Here is a 17,091-nt window from a genome sequence, read left to right as displayed (position 1 = left end):
TTTTTTTGGACACTTATATTACACGTAAGAGGGAAAGGTCGAGTCTTCCAAAAATTAAAAACCTTTTATTTCAAACAATTTTGAACTGATTTTTAAGAAGTTGGTATCGTTGTAAACGTGATTAGACCCCCTTTTTCTCTTCTGATATGCATATTTGTATACTTTTTATGAAAAAATTTGAGAAAAAACATTTAAAAGGAAAAAAAATCTTTTTTATAAAAAAAAAATATTTTAACAAAAAATTACTAATCGATTTTTAAAAAGTTGATATCGTTGTAAACGCAATCAAACCTTCTTTCTTCTGATATGCGTATTTGTATACTTCGTATATAAAAATCTGAGAAAAAACACTTAAAANTAAAAATTTGAGAAAAAACATTTAAAAGGAAAAAAAATCTTTTTTATAAAAAAAAAAATATTTTAACAAAAAATTACTAATCGATTTTTAAAAAGTTGATATCGTTGTAAACGCAATCAAACCTTCTTTCTTCTGATATGCGTATTTGTATACTTCGTATATAAAAATCTGAGAAAAAACACTTAAAATGAAAAAAACCTTTTTTATAAAAAAAGGTTTTAAAAAAAATTATTAAAAGATTTTTAAAAATTTGGTAACGTTGTAAGGCGCTTAAATATTCTTTATTCTGGTATGCATATTCGAATATTTTGTATATAGAAATTTTAGGAACAACACGTAAAAGCAAAAAATATCTTTTTTATAAAAAAAATATCTTTTTTATAAAAAAAAATATCTTTTTTATAAAAAAAATATTTTAAACAAAAAAATTACAAACCGAATTTATTAAATTGGNAGGCGCTTAAATATTCTTTATTCTGGTATGCATATTCGAATATTTTGTATATCGAAATTTTAGGAACAACACGTAAAAGCAAAAAATATCTTTTTTATAAAAAAAATATCTTTTTTATAAAAAAAAAAATATTTTAAACAAAAAAATTACAAACCGAATTTATTAAATTGGTATCATTCTCAGGAACTTTATACTTTCTTAATCCGAAACATTTTTATTTATATACACAAAGAAAAAAAATTAATTAAAAACAATTTTTCCCTCTATATAAACTCCTGCCCCCTTAGGGTATACGCCCTTGTATACAAAAAATTAAAGTATTTAAACCGTACATCATACGGTCAGTTTGTTCTTTTAGAGCGCAGACATGGATGGATAACGATTACAGTATCTTCATTTATGTATATTGTAACTATCAATATCTTATAAAGAGAAGTGTAAAATTTTTTTATCTAAAACTAATAAAGTTAGGAGGACAACCTCGAAATGTCGGAAATTTCCCAGGATATTCAAGGATAAAGTTTTAAAAGAACATTTTCAATATTTATTCGTCCTGGTGCAACAAAAAATTAAATTTTATTTAATTCTACAGAATTTTTCCTNCCAAAATAACGATTACAGTATCTTCATTTATGTATATTGTAACTATCAATATCTTATAAAGAGAAGTGTAAAATTTTTTTATCTAAAACTAATAAAGTTAGGAGGACAACCTCGAAATGTCGGAAATTTCCCAGGATATTCAAGGATAAAGTTTTAAAAGAACATTTTCAATATTTATTCGTCCTGGTGCAACAAAAAATGAAATTTTATTTAATTCTACAGAATTTTTCCTTTTAACTGATACCCATATTGTTACTCTACAATGCACCAAATCTTTTAAATAATTTTTTTATTCAATCATATCCTAGAAATTTCAAATTCCTTTAAAAAAAATCCTGACGTCAGAGAGAAAAACTAAAAACGCAGTTTTACTATATTTGGCCTCAGTTTTGTGAATAGATTGATTTTTTCGTGTTAAAATTGACTGTCGCACGGTGTTATTATCAGGGACGTGAACCAGATGAAAAATTTGTTTGGTTCGGTTCAGCGGGTTGAACCGTTTTTGCACTTTTGGATTGGTTCGTCAAAGCGGGTTGTTTGGTCTTTGAACTGGNGGATAACGATTACAGTATCTTCATTTATGTATATTGTAACTATCAATATCTTATAAAGAGAAGTGTAAAATTTTTTTATCTAAAACTAATAAAGTTAGGAGGACAACCTCGAAATGTCGGAAATTTCCCAGGATATTCAAGGATAAAGTTTTAAAAGAACATTTTCAATATTTATTCGTCCTGGTGCAACAAAAAATGAAATTTTATTTAATTCTACAGAATTTTTCCTTTTAACTGATACCCATATTGTTACTCTACAATGCACCAAATCTTTTAAATAATTTTTTTATTCAATCATATCCTAGAAATTTCAAATTCCTTTAAAAAAAATCCTGACGTCAGAGAGAAAAACTAAAAACGCAGTTTTACTATATTTGGCCCCAGTTTTGTGAATAGATTGATTTTTTCGTGTGTAAAATTGACTGTCGCACGGTGTTATTATCAGGGACGTGAACCAGATGAAAAATTTGTTTGGTTCGGTTCAGCGGGTTGAACCGTTTTTGCACTTTTGGATTGGTTCGTCAAAGCGGGTTGTTTGGTCTTTGAACTGGGGTTTCGGTTCGGTTCAATGGTTCGAAAAACAAAAAAATTATACGCAAGTTTAAGTGTCAAATGTCAAGTGCAACAACGCGCAAGGTTAAGGGTCAAGTCTCTGTCAAATGAGATGGGTTGCCTTTACATTTGATATTGTCACATGGTAAACAAACATGATGGGTATTACCATGTTTACCAAAAAGAAAAAAAGTGGGTACATTTATCTATTGAAAATTGGTTGAAACGAACCTTTCAATCTTTATAGAAAGTGGTTCGGTTTTCGGTTCGGATCAAACATTTGTGGAAAATTTCGGTTTGGTTAATGGTTCAGTTAATTAATAGAAAAGAGCGGTTTTCCGGTTCAAAACCGGTTCACGTCCCTGGTTATTATAATAAATTTGAAATATTGTTTGCTTACATTTCGGTCAACCGCGCAAGTAATTATTAAAGAAGTATTGAATAAAAACAGCAAATTTTGTTTAATTTTAAATATGGTTTCACAGAGTGCGTTATAAAGGCACAGGCAAAAACGCTTTAAAGAAATATGTGTTNTTTCAAAACCGGTTCACGTCCCTGGTTATTATAATAAATTTCAAATATTGTTTGCTTACATTTCGGTCAACCGCGCAAGTAATTATTAAAGAAGTATTGAATAAAAACAGCAAATTTTGTTTAATTTTAAATATGGGTTCAGAGAGTGCGTTATAAAGGCACAGGCAAAAACGCTTTAAAGAAATATGTGTTGAGTCAAATCGGCTTTTTGTTAACGCGGCTCTTGCGTAGGTATAAACAAGGTATCTGAAAGTTTTAATGGTAAAATACTGAAACTTGGTATGGCGATATATGAAATCAATTGCATACTCTTGAAGAAAATTTCGGACTATTGGAAAAGGTGGTGTGGCACCTCCCATACAAACCAAAATTTTCATACTACGTGTCTCTGGAAGTGTTCACGGTAGAGCACTGGAGCTTAGTGATATGTGAAATCAATCGCATACTCATGAAGAAAAATTGGAGCTATTGGCAAAGGGGTCATGGCACCTCCCATACAAACCGAATTTTTATACTGCCTATGTCTAAAAGTGTTCATGGTACAGTGCTGGAACTTCGTATGAAGATATGAATGTATATGAAATCAAGCCCATACTCATGGAGAAAAATGTGGCTATTTGAAAAGGGGGCGTGGGGCCTACAAACGTACCGACTTTTAGCTAATCCTTCTCAATGGGTGTCCGTATTTTAACGAAATTTTTTGTGTGTGTTTGAGTGGGTCTCTGGATGGTTTAGTTTCACAATTTAACCCGCCAGTTGGCGCTGTAGTTTAGTTATTACTAAAAATCTTATTTATGATCAGATTTGGCTAATATTTAAAATATGTATTGGGAATGGTAAGAGCAATACTGTTGCCCGCCAGGTGGCGCTGGAGTCGAGTTATTACTAAAAATAGCCAAGTGAGAAAAGGTGCCGTGAAAGTCAGATTAAATCGACATGTTGCATCATTGAATATATCGAACTCTCCTGTGTTACGATTGGCCCAATGGATGTGATTTTCCAATATTATTATGCGTTTAAGCTTTTAAGGTATTTCGTCTGAAATAAGTATATGTATATTGCATTTCTGACTTTTGAGATTTTTTTGGTTGAAAGTGTTTTGTATTTTTTCCATATAAAGTATTTTCGATAAATTTTTTTTGTATGGAAGAGTGCGTGAAAAAAGGTTGCCAAAAATCAACGGTAATTCGTAGCTACTTAAAACTTCTACCTCATCACAATAAAATTGATTGGGCAACAAATCTGTATACTCAAAAACATTGAAAAAAAACTGATAAAAAAGTTGAAAGTTTGCATGAAAACTTGCTGAATTTTCGCGAGTTTTGCACAAAGTTTAGAAATTATATTTTTATGCTTTTTGTTGTAGAATGAACCACATTTGTATAAAATATTTTCCAAAAAATATTACAATAAAAATTATTGCATATTGCAGCTAAGCCAATACTTTTTGCCGGCAGTCTACTATATAGCTTTTCGGACAGATTCACTATAGAACCGGATCATTGTTGCCGCCAGAGAGTGAAGGGGAAAAAGCTCTTCAAATTTATTTCGTTTTGCGATTAACCGTGCTATGACACGTGTATGATTGCACAATTGAAGAATTTCAAGAACTTGTTTACGGACATAACACTTGAGCTAGTTTTAAATAAAAATGAATAAAAAATATATATATTGGAAAACATTTTGAATATCGTGAAAAAAACAAACAAGGAATACTTCTGTGAGTAACTGTATTTATAGTAGAAGATACTCACCACACTGCTTTAGTAGACCCAGGTTCTTCGCAGCCATACACGAGCATGTGATGCGCTGTGTTCATTGTAGCTTTTGGCTCGTAACCAACTGAAATTATTAGATATAAAATAAAGGCTTGTATCAATCAAAGTGTTCAGGTTCAAATGAATCATAAATTCAACTTTTTTCACGAAACTAACCGCCGGTTTCACCAGCAATTTAAATGGAAGTTTTTTATTTTCTATCAATTTCTATATAAAATTAAAAAATATTAAAATAATTTTTTAGTTAAATTGCGTTTGTGAATTTGTCTGCAAGTAACGAAAATAAAGAATTTAAAATAATTTAATTCATATGTATGGCAAGAAAAATTTGTTTTTACAAAGTATTTACAGTGGCGGGCGACTAAAGCAGTTTTTGTTAATGACATGCATTTTCTGTTGGAGTGCTTTTTAAATGGAATAGTCGAGTCGTTGTGTTGACACCATATTCAAATCAGCTTCAATCAGAAGGTGAACTCAACAGTGTTTGATGCCATATTTTTCTGATGGTATTATTTCTCCGATTATGTAAGCTAAGATGTTGTATAGTATGGAGTGCGTCGTTTGAAATTAGTTAGTGCAGTGAAAAACTAATATATAGTACATATGTATCTCAGTACCTACTGATTCCATTTTATAATAATTGATTTGACTTTTTAAATAATTTAAAATAACTTTTTTTTAATCTTGAAACACGCAATATGACCGCCCAAATGGCTGATGCTCTATCTTTTGGTGATATTACCGACATCCAGTTTCCACCGGAAGTGGGTTAAACTGAAGTCCATTTTTTTAAATTAGACGTACATGTTTTTACCATGGCTGCATACCACTCAAAACAACGGTGAGGTTCGGATCAGTGGTTTGAACACTGAGGGGAAAAATTTTAGAATTAAAAAAACGTGCTAAATTAAAAAAAATACGCATATGAAAGAGCACCAACTCAACTCGTTTTAAATTTGAGTATGTACGTTATAAAATATGTCGTTGTGAAGTGCACAGATGCTTTTTCGTAATTAAGAAGAAACAAATTTTATTTTATGTTCCGCCGCCCTCTAATGGTAATTGAACCCGGACCCTCTTGACAGCAACCAAATGTATCAAGCGTCTTTGCATACTCAGCTACAGCCACGCATGTAAATGTGCTTTCAAATGTTGAATTTGAATCAACATCACAGCGCGCGATTAGTACATTTGTACAGATAAACATGTACCATATATGTTGTCACCTGCATGCTGTGCATGCTTTTTATACATATACTTTCTTAATTACGTATGAAGAAGCATCCGAAACGTTCAAAACGCCATCCGTGCAGTGAAAAATGCTTCATTTTAATACGTGCGTATTTGAATTGAATATTTCCATTATACGTAGTGTATGTATAATGGAAAAATCCATTTTGTTAACACTTTTCACTTGATTTAAATACGAACATTTTTGAACGGTAATCAAATAAAATATTTTAATTTTTACAACGCGTTTTTTTCTCAGTGAACCACTTGGAAAAAGTTTGTACCGGTACAAGAACCGATTCATGAGTATTCCTGAACCGCGGTTCGGTTCGGTTCAAATGTTTAAATTTTTTTAATGCTAAAGGATACGTTACAAAAAACAGAAGTAGATTTTGACTTCGATTACAAAATTGTAAAACTCTGCGAATGTGGCAAGACTATTTGTATAAAAGCCTTTGTAGTAATATTGGAAATGTTTAAGATTAGTTTTCCAAGTTTTGAAATGTAAACATCTTTTCTGCTTTATGTTTAACCAGCTGAATTATCTGCCGTGACGTTACGTTACGAAAATTTTCATTTGTTAATATTGTTCTTGAAAGAATTTTTAACGGGAAGAAAACAACATTTCATATCGAACGTACTTTTTATTTTGACATCAGCGCTACCAGCGGTCTCATTTTTTGCAAATCTATGTCCTACTACGTTTCAACTAAACATGCCAATAGGTGAAACAAATGAGAGCATAAATACGGGTTTTCAAATTATCTCGACCCTGGGTCCACCTAACGAGACCAGTATATATTATAAAAAGTAGCCAAATCGGCCTATAAATAAGCTAGATGTATGACTTTTATTTTTTTTTACGCGGTAGACTTTTCGCTGGATTCGCTCATATAAACTTTTTAGCTCAGTGGTTTTAAAACTGTTAAGTTCAGCACGGTTTCTAACCATTGAACTTACAATACCTAGACTTCTGTGTTTCTCAAACGCTCATCTTTGCTACTATCGTACTAAAAGCTTACACTGTGAGTTTTTCTTGTACATACTAATTGTTTCTACTTCGCGCTGCAATGTATTTATCCTGCTGTTTTGAAAAATGTAACATTAAAAACGACTTAGAGCGTTGCGTTGTGTATTGGTTCTGTGATGACTTAGCTCACGTAAAATGTGCTGTAGTGCGATTCTGAATCTAATTTTAACCACACTTCACGTTGTCATCTCTAGTTAACAACTTTTTTTGGGGTTAAGTGATTGTGTATCAACTTTAACCATATTTGTCATTGTTTAGTGTTAACAAACGCAATCAGCTGTTTGGTGACAATTATTTTTGTGGTTAAGCTAACAGCATCTAGTTTTGCGTTGTTTAGCTGTTGTTTGCATATTTTGCTGTGAAGTTAAATTGAGAAAATTGTGAAAATCGTGTTAAAAAATGGCATTTGTATACATTGCATCATATTTATATGATAATGACAATGAGCAGAAATGCGTACAAGTGTTCGGTGTGTGCAGACGTGCTTTTAATTCGCTCTGTTATTTTATTATCTTTTCTTTCGTAATGGAGAACTTTTGCGGAAAATGTACCAAAGCCTTTTCAAGATCTGATGCTAATCTGCTGCCTTGTAATGGGTTTTGTAAAAAAACTTTTCATCGTGTTTGCTGCAAAGACGTTTCTGAATATGATTTCAATTTGGTTAAAACTAAACGTAATTTATTATATCTTTGTGATGAGTGTGTTGTCATGCCAGAGAAAATCGTTAAGGCTCTGGATGAAGTTCTGGTAACTCAATAGCTTAGTGTTGATCTTATTTCAAACACTTTTGATGCTAAATTCAAAGATGTATCGAAACAATTTGATGCAATAAAAGATCTAATAATCTCCTTGCATTCGACCAACAACAGCTCGAGTGCAAATAACCTTAACGCTGTGAATGCTGATATGATGGCTGCGGAATTCAATGCCAGAAAAACTGCTGCTAATATTTCTTAAAACAATAACTACTATTGTTCCTCGCCTGGTGTTTTTGAGCTTTCCGCTGTCCCTCATGCATTTAATTCGCCACGGGCACAGTTTGTCAGTAACGTTAACGGTATCTATCCCGCTCATTTGGATTCTGCTGTGACAATCGCTACAGCTGTCAATACACTTGTAACTAACGATAGCACATACACCTCTTTTACTGCGCCCACATCGCTGTCATCCGTTGCTCTTCAATCTACACCTGCTGTCTCTCTTAGCACTGCTTCTACTAGACCATCTTGCTCGTCGGTCGCTGATGCTGTTTTGTTGCCTAATACTACTATTAATACTAATACTAGTTCGCATGGCTCTAATACTGTGCGTCAAGTTGGTGGCCTCATGGATACAAATACTGTCGCAAATTGCACTGTCAATTTACCTGCTGTTACCACTACCACCACGAAGCCATCACACCGTGCACTGCTAATGCTGCTGTTGCTGCTAATACATCTTTACCCGATATGAGCTACGCTGCTGCTGCCGCTGCCGCTGCTGGCACTAATTCCGTGCAGTCGAATGGAAATCGCTCTGTTAGGTCTCCTACCGGTGCTGTTGCGGAATCAACACTGATGATTCTTATAATTCTGCTGCTGTTAAATCTTCATCTGTCAGGCCGACTGCTGTTAGTACAATACCAACCACAAGTGGGACGAATGTTACACAAGGCAAACATACATGAACGAAGTGCTGATAAATCTGATGATGCCATTGCGGCCGCTAATGAAGATCGTGGCGACTCTGCTGCTGCCCGAAATTTAAATAGGCCCAAACGCATAAACATTGTTCATGGGCGTAATAATAATACAGATCTCGAGGTGGTCATTAAGAAGAAATGGTTGCACATTTCCTCCTTTAAACCGTCTGCGTATTATCTAAACATGCAAAGATCGATAGTACACACCTTACGTGCTACAAATTAGTAAAGAAAGGAACTCCACTTGAGAGTCTTCGGAGCGTGAACTTTAAGATTGGTGTGATATCTTCCCTCTACAACAACATCTTAAATCCAAATGTGTGGCCGTCTGATATCATTGTCCGGCCCTTTCGATTTTTTCAACCAGAAGCTAACCAAGGAANTATCTAAATTATTAGATCTAGTGTTTGTAGACGAAAATTTGATATCTAATCTCTCTGAATGTAAGACTCTGATCTGTTATTCTGATATGCATCATAATCCCCCTATTGTTTCTTTAGAGTTTTTTGATAAGCTCCCCTTAATACAAAATAATAGGATTTCCTACAATTTTCGGGATGCAAATTATGACGTCATAAACCTGGCTATAAATAACGTAAATTGGTGTGATATCTACCAGCTTTTTGGACGCTCTAAGCGGGGTAGTTCTAATATTCCGACTTGCATGTACTTTAACAGTCAATCCTCGAAATCTCTACCAGATACTGTGGAACTTTTTGCAAAATTTTTCAGCTCAAATTTCGACTGTGAGAGTGATTCTATAAATCTACCACGAATTTGCTGGCCGACCCAACGCCTAGATCTTGGCTCGTTGATTGTCTCGACATCTGACATTAATTACGCCATGTCTACCCTAACTCCGACATTGAAATGTGATTCTGATGGTTTTCGTGCCCACTTCGTTAAACGATGTAGTCTGTCATTATGTATTCCTTTATGTCATATATTCAACCTATCTCTTTCGACTGGATTATTTATTAACAGATGGAAAATTGCGTCTATAACCCCAGTCTTAAAATCTGGAAATAGAAACGATATCACAAATTATAGGCCTATTTCGAAACTGTCTGTCTGCTCAAAGCTATTCGAAAAAGTGATACATTTTAAACTCTCTTTTCTTGCCAAAAGAATGATTGAGCCCCACCAACATGATTTTGTAGCTGGTCGTTCAACGGTCACTAATTTAGCTTATTTTTCAGAATTTTGTGTTTCTTCCTTCAAAGATGGCTCGCAGGTAGACACCATTTATACGGACTTTTCTAAAGCCTTCGATAAGGTACCACACCTATTATTGCTACACAAGTTGGAGTGCATTGGTGTTCACTCTAATTTCCTAGCTTGGCTAAAGTCCTACCTTACAAATAGGACTCTGTCTGTTCATATCGATGATTGTAAATCTAATCCCTTTGTTGTAACATGAGGTGTACCCCAGGGTAGCATTCTTGGCCCCCTATTGTTTCTCCTGTTTATAAACGATATTAGCTCCTGTTTCAAACACGCCAGTTTTTTATTGTATGCCGATGAATTAAAACTCTTTCGTAGGATAACCTCCTCATCTGATGTTCTCTTTCTTCAGGAAGATTTAGATCGTCTTTTAAATTGGTGTGAATATAATAAACTGTCTTTGAATGTAAAAAAGTGCTTTAAGATGACCTTATCTAAATCTCAAAATACCCTTACTTTAAATTACTACCTCGTAAACCATCGGCTTACTTCTGTTAGTGAATTTGTTGATCTTGGTGTTGTGTTTGACTCGAATTTTTCATTTATAAATCATGTTTGTCATTTACTCCCAAAAGTTTATAGTAATTTAGCATTTATTCGTAGATATGCCAAGGATTTTAGAGACCCTTACACTCGGAAAGCATTATTTAATTCCTTAGTACGATCTATTATATGGAGCCCTATTTATAATTGTCACGCCTCTAGGATTGAACGAGTTCAAAAGGTGTTTATTCGATTTGCCCTCGCTTCTCTTAACTTCTCAGATCCGATTCCCTCATATTACTTCCGGTGTAAACTAATAAATTTGCTATCATTGGAAAATAGAAGGCGTACCCAATTACTCTTATTCGTCTTCGATCTAATCTCTGGCTCCATTGACTGCCCATCTCTTCTTGAGCAGGTTACCTTTAATGTGCCTCTCAGAACTCTTCGCTCTCACATCCCCTTTTACGTTCCTGCAGTTAAGACTAACTACTTATCTTTTGCGCCTATTTTTCGAGGCCTTGTGGAATTTAACAATATCTCAAAGAGCTTAGATATCGACTTTTCGTTTCCAAGAAGTCTTTTTAAATTATCTCTGGAAACCTTTTTTCGTAATTGTACATACACTAGTCACCGTTAATACTTTTAAGCCTACTTCTAGTCTGTAAGATAGTAAATCATAGACTGAATAAAGATGAAATATGAAATATGAAATATTAAATGTGCCAATAGTTGACCGGCGAAGGCTTCGCGGAATCGATAACCCTTTCGAGCTAACGCCAACGGAGTTCCGGAGGCTATATAGACTTAGTCCCGGCACGGCTGAAAATGTGGTATCGCAACTTGATAACCAGTTAAGAGGATCACGATAAACAGCGTTATCGACCGAAAAGCAGGTAAACCAATATAGCTTCAACTTTATTGAATATTTTAACTGCGTTCCACCGGTAGTACGAATTGCAGGGTTTACTGGAATATCTGTTTTTACCTTTAATAAACCTTATGGGACGTGGAACAGCTTTTCCTGTAAAACGTTTAATTCGTACTACCGCTAGAAAGCGTCTTATATAAGCATGCGTTTATGTACTCGTTAAAGGTTCTAGCGGCTCTTAAGGTTTTATGCCACTGGATGCTATCAACGCCCAGTTGGAGAACAGTGGGGCATTTCCATGAGCCAAACATCGATAAGCGTTGCATACACCGTGTGACTGACGCGATCAACAATTCAATGTTTAACCCTAAAGTGAAGTTCCCTATGACACAACTGGAGTGCCAAGCGGCAAAGGAAATTTTTCGTCTGCACCTTCACCATTTGTAGCAGGAACTATCGGTGCAGTCGACTGCACTCATGTCTCTATTTTGGCACCCAAAAATAACGAATCAAATTATGTCAATCACCATGTGCACCATTCGATCAACGTGCAAATGGTAAGAACATATCTGGTACATTTTTATTGTTATTTTATGGTTGTTAAAACTTTTAGATATGTNAAACATCGATAAGCGTTGCATACACCGTGTGACTGACGCGATCAACAATTCAATGTTTAACCCTAAAGTGAAGTTCCCTATGACACAACTGGAGTGCCAAGCGGCAAAGGAAATTTTTCGTCTGCACCTTCACCATTTGTAGCAGGAACTATCGGTGCAGTCGACTGCACTCATGTCTCTATTTTGGCACCCAAAAATAACGAATCAAATTATGTCAATCACCATGTGCACCATTCGATCAACGTGCAAATGGTAAGAACATATCTGGTACATTTTTATTGTTATTTTATGGTTGTTAAAACTTTTAGATATGTGACCCAAATCTTAAAATTTTAAACGTAAATGCAAAATTTCCGGGAGCACGGCATGATTCATTTATTGGAGCTTCTCTGCAGCGCGTCGGGTCATGCAGCGATCATTTGAAAATGGAAATCACAACACGTTTTTGATTGGTAAGGTATTTTAATTTCATATGAATTAGAATATTAAAAGAAAATTAAAGGCGATTCTGGTTATCTATTGGAGCCATGGCTGATGACACCTCTACCTAACGATCCAGAAGGAACGCCAAAGATTCGGTACAATGAGGCACTATGTAAAGCGCGTAACCCGATCGAGAGACTGTTTGGCGTCCTTAAGGGTACGTGGCGGTGCTTATCACAGCAAAGCAGCAAAGGGTTCTGTTGTATGACCCAGGTTTTGCTGGCCGAGTAGTCAACGCGTGCGCAACATTGCATAATCTTCGTTTGGACGATCAAACAAGCGATTTCGACGATAGGGTTGTTTATGATCCCGAAATACTAAGCACTAATAACAATTCCGAAGCATCTTCTTCAATAGGAAAACGTGTCCAACAACGAATTATAACAATTTTTTTTAAATATTCATTTTACTAAATTTATATGCCATCAAGGATCGTCTCNCGGTTTTGCTGGCCGAGTAGTCAACGCGTGCGCAACATTGCATAATCTTCGTTTGGACGATCAAGCAAGCGATTTCGACGATAGGGTTGTTTATGATCCCGAAATACTAAGCACTGATAACAATTCCGAAGCATCTTCTTCAATAGGAAAACGTGTCCAACAACGAATTATAACAATTTTTTTTAAATATTCATTTTACTAAATTTATATGCCATCAAGGATCGTCTCGATGGTAGGCCAGCCATCAGCCGAGGCACGCAAGTAAGTGCTATTACAGCAAATTATATGAACTTCGTTTAAGTATAAAAATAAATGTTTTATTTTACTTTATTTTGCATTTATAATGAACGACTACAATAATTTTCTAGACTTGTTCAGTGTACGTCAACTAACTCCTTTATTTGTGAACGGGTTTCATCGGCATCTTGCTCTTCACAAGACAATGATGTTCATAAGCATGGGCAACAATTGATGCATAATACTTATATGTAATGCATTTTTAACAAATCAATATGTAGTACTTTCCACAATCAATTACAACGATAAAACTGCAGCTGTGGGGCAACCGCCGTTCTTTATGGTTGTTTTGGATAGTTTAACTGTGCACAGTAAAATGTCGCTAATCCACAGGTAATACAGAGCAAATTTTTTGGAACTAAGCAGCGAAATTTATTGTTTTGACTGTGATCCCTGGTGTCTCCGAATGAATTCACTTGACTATTTCTGTTTAGTCGCCGTAAAGCAAGGCCCGCAATTGTTCTGGTGGTTGATTTAACGGTGGTAATTTTATTGGTTCTTACAGNTAAATGTTTTATTTTACTTTATTTTGCATTTATAATGAACGACTACAATAATTTTCTAGACTTGTTCAGTGTACGTCAACTAACTCCTTTATTTGTGAACGGGTTTCATCGGCATCTTGCTCTTCACAAGACAATGATGTTCATAAGCATGGGCAACAATTGACGGATAATACTTATATGTAATGCATTTTTAACAAATCAATATGTAGTACTTTCCACAATCAATTACAACGATAAAACTGCAGCTGTGGGGCAACCGCCGTTCTTTATGGTTGTTTTGGATAGTTTAACTGTGCACAGTAAAATGTCGCTAATCCACAGGTAATACAGAGCAAATTTTTTGGAACTAAGCAGCGAAATTTATTGTTTTGACTGTGATCCCTGGTGTCTCCGAATGAATTCACTTGACTATTTCTGTTTAGTCGCCGTAAAGCAAGGCCCGCAATTGTTCTGGTGGTTGATTTAACGGTGGTAATTTTATTGGTTCTTACAGCCTTAATCAAAAAGTTCCATACATGCGCCGGCTTTAGTAGAAAGCTCGTTCACACTAAAATCGAACCCGTGGGCATTTAAAGGATTCTCATCAATCATTATCTATCTAATCAAAATACTGATTACTGGAGTAATTGATTAACCGAACAACTGATTAACCAACTTGCTATAGTAATCGAATAATCGCACAGCCCTAAAACAACCCCATTTTTATAATTGGTTTATTTTCATTAACTCTTTTAGGAATTGCTGTCCGCTGTTTTCAAGCCTCAATACTACCTATACAGTGGCATATATGTACATATGTAAGTACGTACTCGTTTTTGGTATTCAATTAAAAAATTTAAACAAACATGTTTTACAGAATCTTGGAGGGCATTAGCGCACGCGCACTTTCAGCACCGCCTGTTTCTTCAATGAATTCCCCAATGCGCCAGCACATGCACTGTATGTTACATGCATTCAGCTACTCAGTTTGCCAATCGCGCCCTCAATCGTGTGGTGGATGGTATTGTGAAGGGTTATTTACCAAAAGAGAAACACTACTACATCAATTCTGTTGGTATAATACTCGCTGGTCTGCCTGAGCCACATCGGAGTGTAAATGAACACCATGGGCAATACATTGATACACCAGTCGNGCCATTTTTTATAATTGGTTTATTTTCATTAACTCTGTTAGGAATTGCTGTCCGCTGTTTTCAAGCCTCAATACTACCTATACAGTGGCATATATGTACATATGTAAGTACGTACTCGTTTTTGGTATTCAATTAAAAAATTTAAACAAACATGTTTTACAGAATCTTGGAGGGCATTAGCGCACGCGCACTTTCAGCACCGCCTGTTTCTTCAATGAATTCCCCAATGCGCCAGCACATGCACTGTATGTTACATGCATTCAGCTACTCAGTTTGCCAATCGCGCCCTCAATCGTGTGGTGGATGGTATTGTGAAGGGTTATTTACCAAAAGAGAAACACTACTACATCAATTCTGTTGGTATAATACTCGCTGGTCTGCCTGAGCCACATCGGAGTGTAAATGAACACCATGGGCAATACATTGATACACCAGTCGTGCAATACAAGCTTAACCGAGAGAGCACCTTTGAATTAAAATGCATGCACCTTCGCGTTGATGGGTGTCAGCTGGATTGACATATTTAAACATTACCTTAATCATGCATATTAAAGCGGAGTATTCAACACAGCGCAANCCACAATCAATTACAACGATAAAACTGCAGCTGTGGGGCAACCGCCGTTCTTTATGGTTGTTTTGGATAGTTTAACTGTGCACAGTAAAATGTCGCTAATCCACAGGTAATACAGAGCAAATTTTTTGGAACTAAGCAGCGAAATTTATTGTTTTGACTGTGATCCCTGGTGTCTCCGAATGAATTCACTTGACTATTTCTGTTTAGTCGCCGTAAAGCAAGGCCCGCAATTGTTCTGGTGGTTGATTTAACGGTGGTAATTTTATTGGTTCTTACAGCCTTAATCAAAAAGTTCCATACATGCGCCGGCTTTAGTAGAAAGCTCGTTCACACTAAAATCGAACCCGTGGGCATTTAAAGGATTCTCATCAATCATTATCTATCTAATCAAAATACTGATTACTGGAGTAATTGATTAACCGAACAACTGATTAACCAACTTGCTATAGTAATCGAATAATCGCACAGCCCTAAAACAACCCCATTTTTATAATTGGTTTATTTTCATTAACTCTTTTAGGAATTGCTGTCCGCTGTTTTCAAGCCTCAATACTACCTATACAGTGGCATATATGTACATATGTAAGTACGTACTCGTTTTTGGTATTCAATTAAAAAATTTAAACAAACATGTTTTACAGAATCTTGGAGGGCATTAGCGCACGCGCACTTTCAGCACCGCCTGTTTCTTCAATGAATTCCCCAATGCGCCAGCACATGCACTGTATGTTACATGCATTCAGCTACTCAGTTTGCCAATCGCGCCCTCAATCGTGTGGTGGATGGTATTGTGAAGGGTTATTTACCAAAAGAGAAACACTACTACATCAATTCTGTTGGTATAATACTCGCTGGTCTGCCTGAGCCACATCGGAGTGTAAATGAACACCATGGGCAATACATTGATACACCAGTCGTGCAATACAAGCTTAACCGAGAGAGCACCTTTGAATTAAAATGCATGCACCTTCGCGTTGATGGGTGTCAGCTGGATTGACATATTTAAACATTACCTTAATCATGCATATTAAAGCGGAGTATTCAACACAGCGCAAAGGCAACGCACGAAGACGCAGAGGCTGCCGCTGTTGGGCGTGTGTAGGGTAATGCATAGAAGAAATGTTGAAGATTTGGAATGTATATTTGTTAATGCTTGTTTTTTTTTTTAATAGGTATTCAATCCGACAATTTCTCAAACGTGAACCGGATAATATATTTAATTTGGGTAATTGAAAAACAATAGGGCTGTTCCGGATCTTGTGCATAGGCTCTTACATTTGTATATCCGTTGCATTTGTAAATTCGCAACAATAAAATGGACACGATTGCCATGGCAGCAAGCATAAAATTTGCAAATGCAATTCCAAATGCAAATCCAAGACCATTTCCACAATATCCTGAACAGCCGTAATATTTTTTCCAAAGATATGGAAAATATATTCATTGGCGCGTATTCATAGTCCAGCAACTAAGTCGAAACTAACAAAGTTGCAACTTAAATTTAAGTACCAACTTAAAATTTACCTCTATTCATAGTAGCATTTCAGACTTCTACTAAGTAACGGGTGATTTTTTTGAGGTTAGGATTTTCATGCATTAGTATTTGACAGATCACGTGGGATTTCAGACATGGTGTCAAAGAGAAAGATGCTCAGTATGCTTTGACATTTCATCATGAATAGA

At 35.4% G+C, this 17,091-nt stretch overlaps 1 protein-coding gene across 1 annotated transcript in view; it reads right to left on the bottom strand.

Annotated features, from left to right (window-relative positions):
- Phm (Peptidylglycine-alpha-hydroxylating monooxygenase) overlaps positions 1-17,091 on the bottom strand; it is a 195,448-nt gene that overhangs the window by 100,356 nt on the left and 78,001 nt on the right. The window contains exon 3 of the mRNA XM_017613169.1: positions 4,810-4,897. Within this exon, the coding sequence (XP_017468658.1) occupies positions 4,810-4,897 (88 nt within the window). The remainder of the gene's footprint in view (positions 1-4,809; positions 4,898-17,091) is intronic.

This window comes from Rhagoletis zephyria, unplaced genomic scaffold (genome assembly GCF_001687245.7).
Source record: "Rhagoletis zephyria isolate East Lansing unplaced genomic scaffold, Rhagoletis_zephyria_1.1 Rzeph_scaffold_00621, whole genome shotgun sequence".
NCBI lineage: Eukaryota > Metazoa > Arthropoda > Insecta > Diptera > Tephritidae > Rhagoletis > Rhagoletis zephyria.
This window is presented reverse-complemented; position numbering and strand designations above follow the sequence as displayed.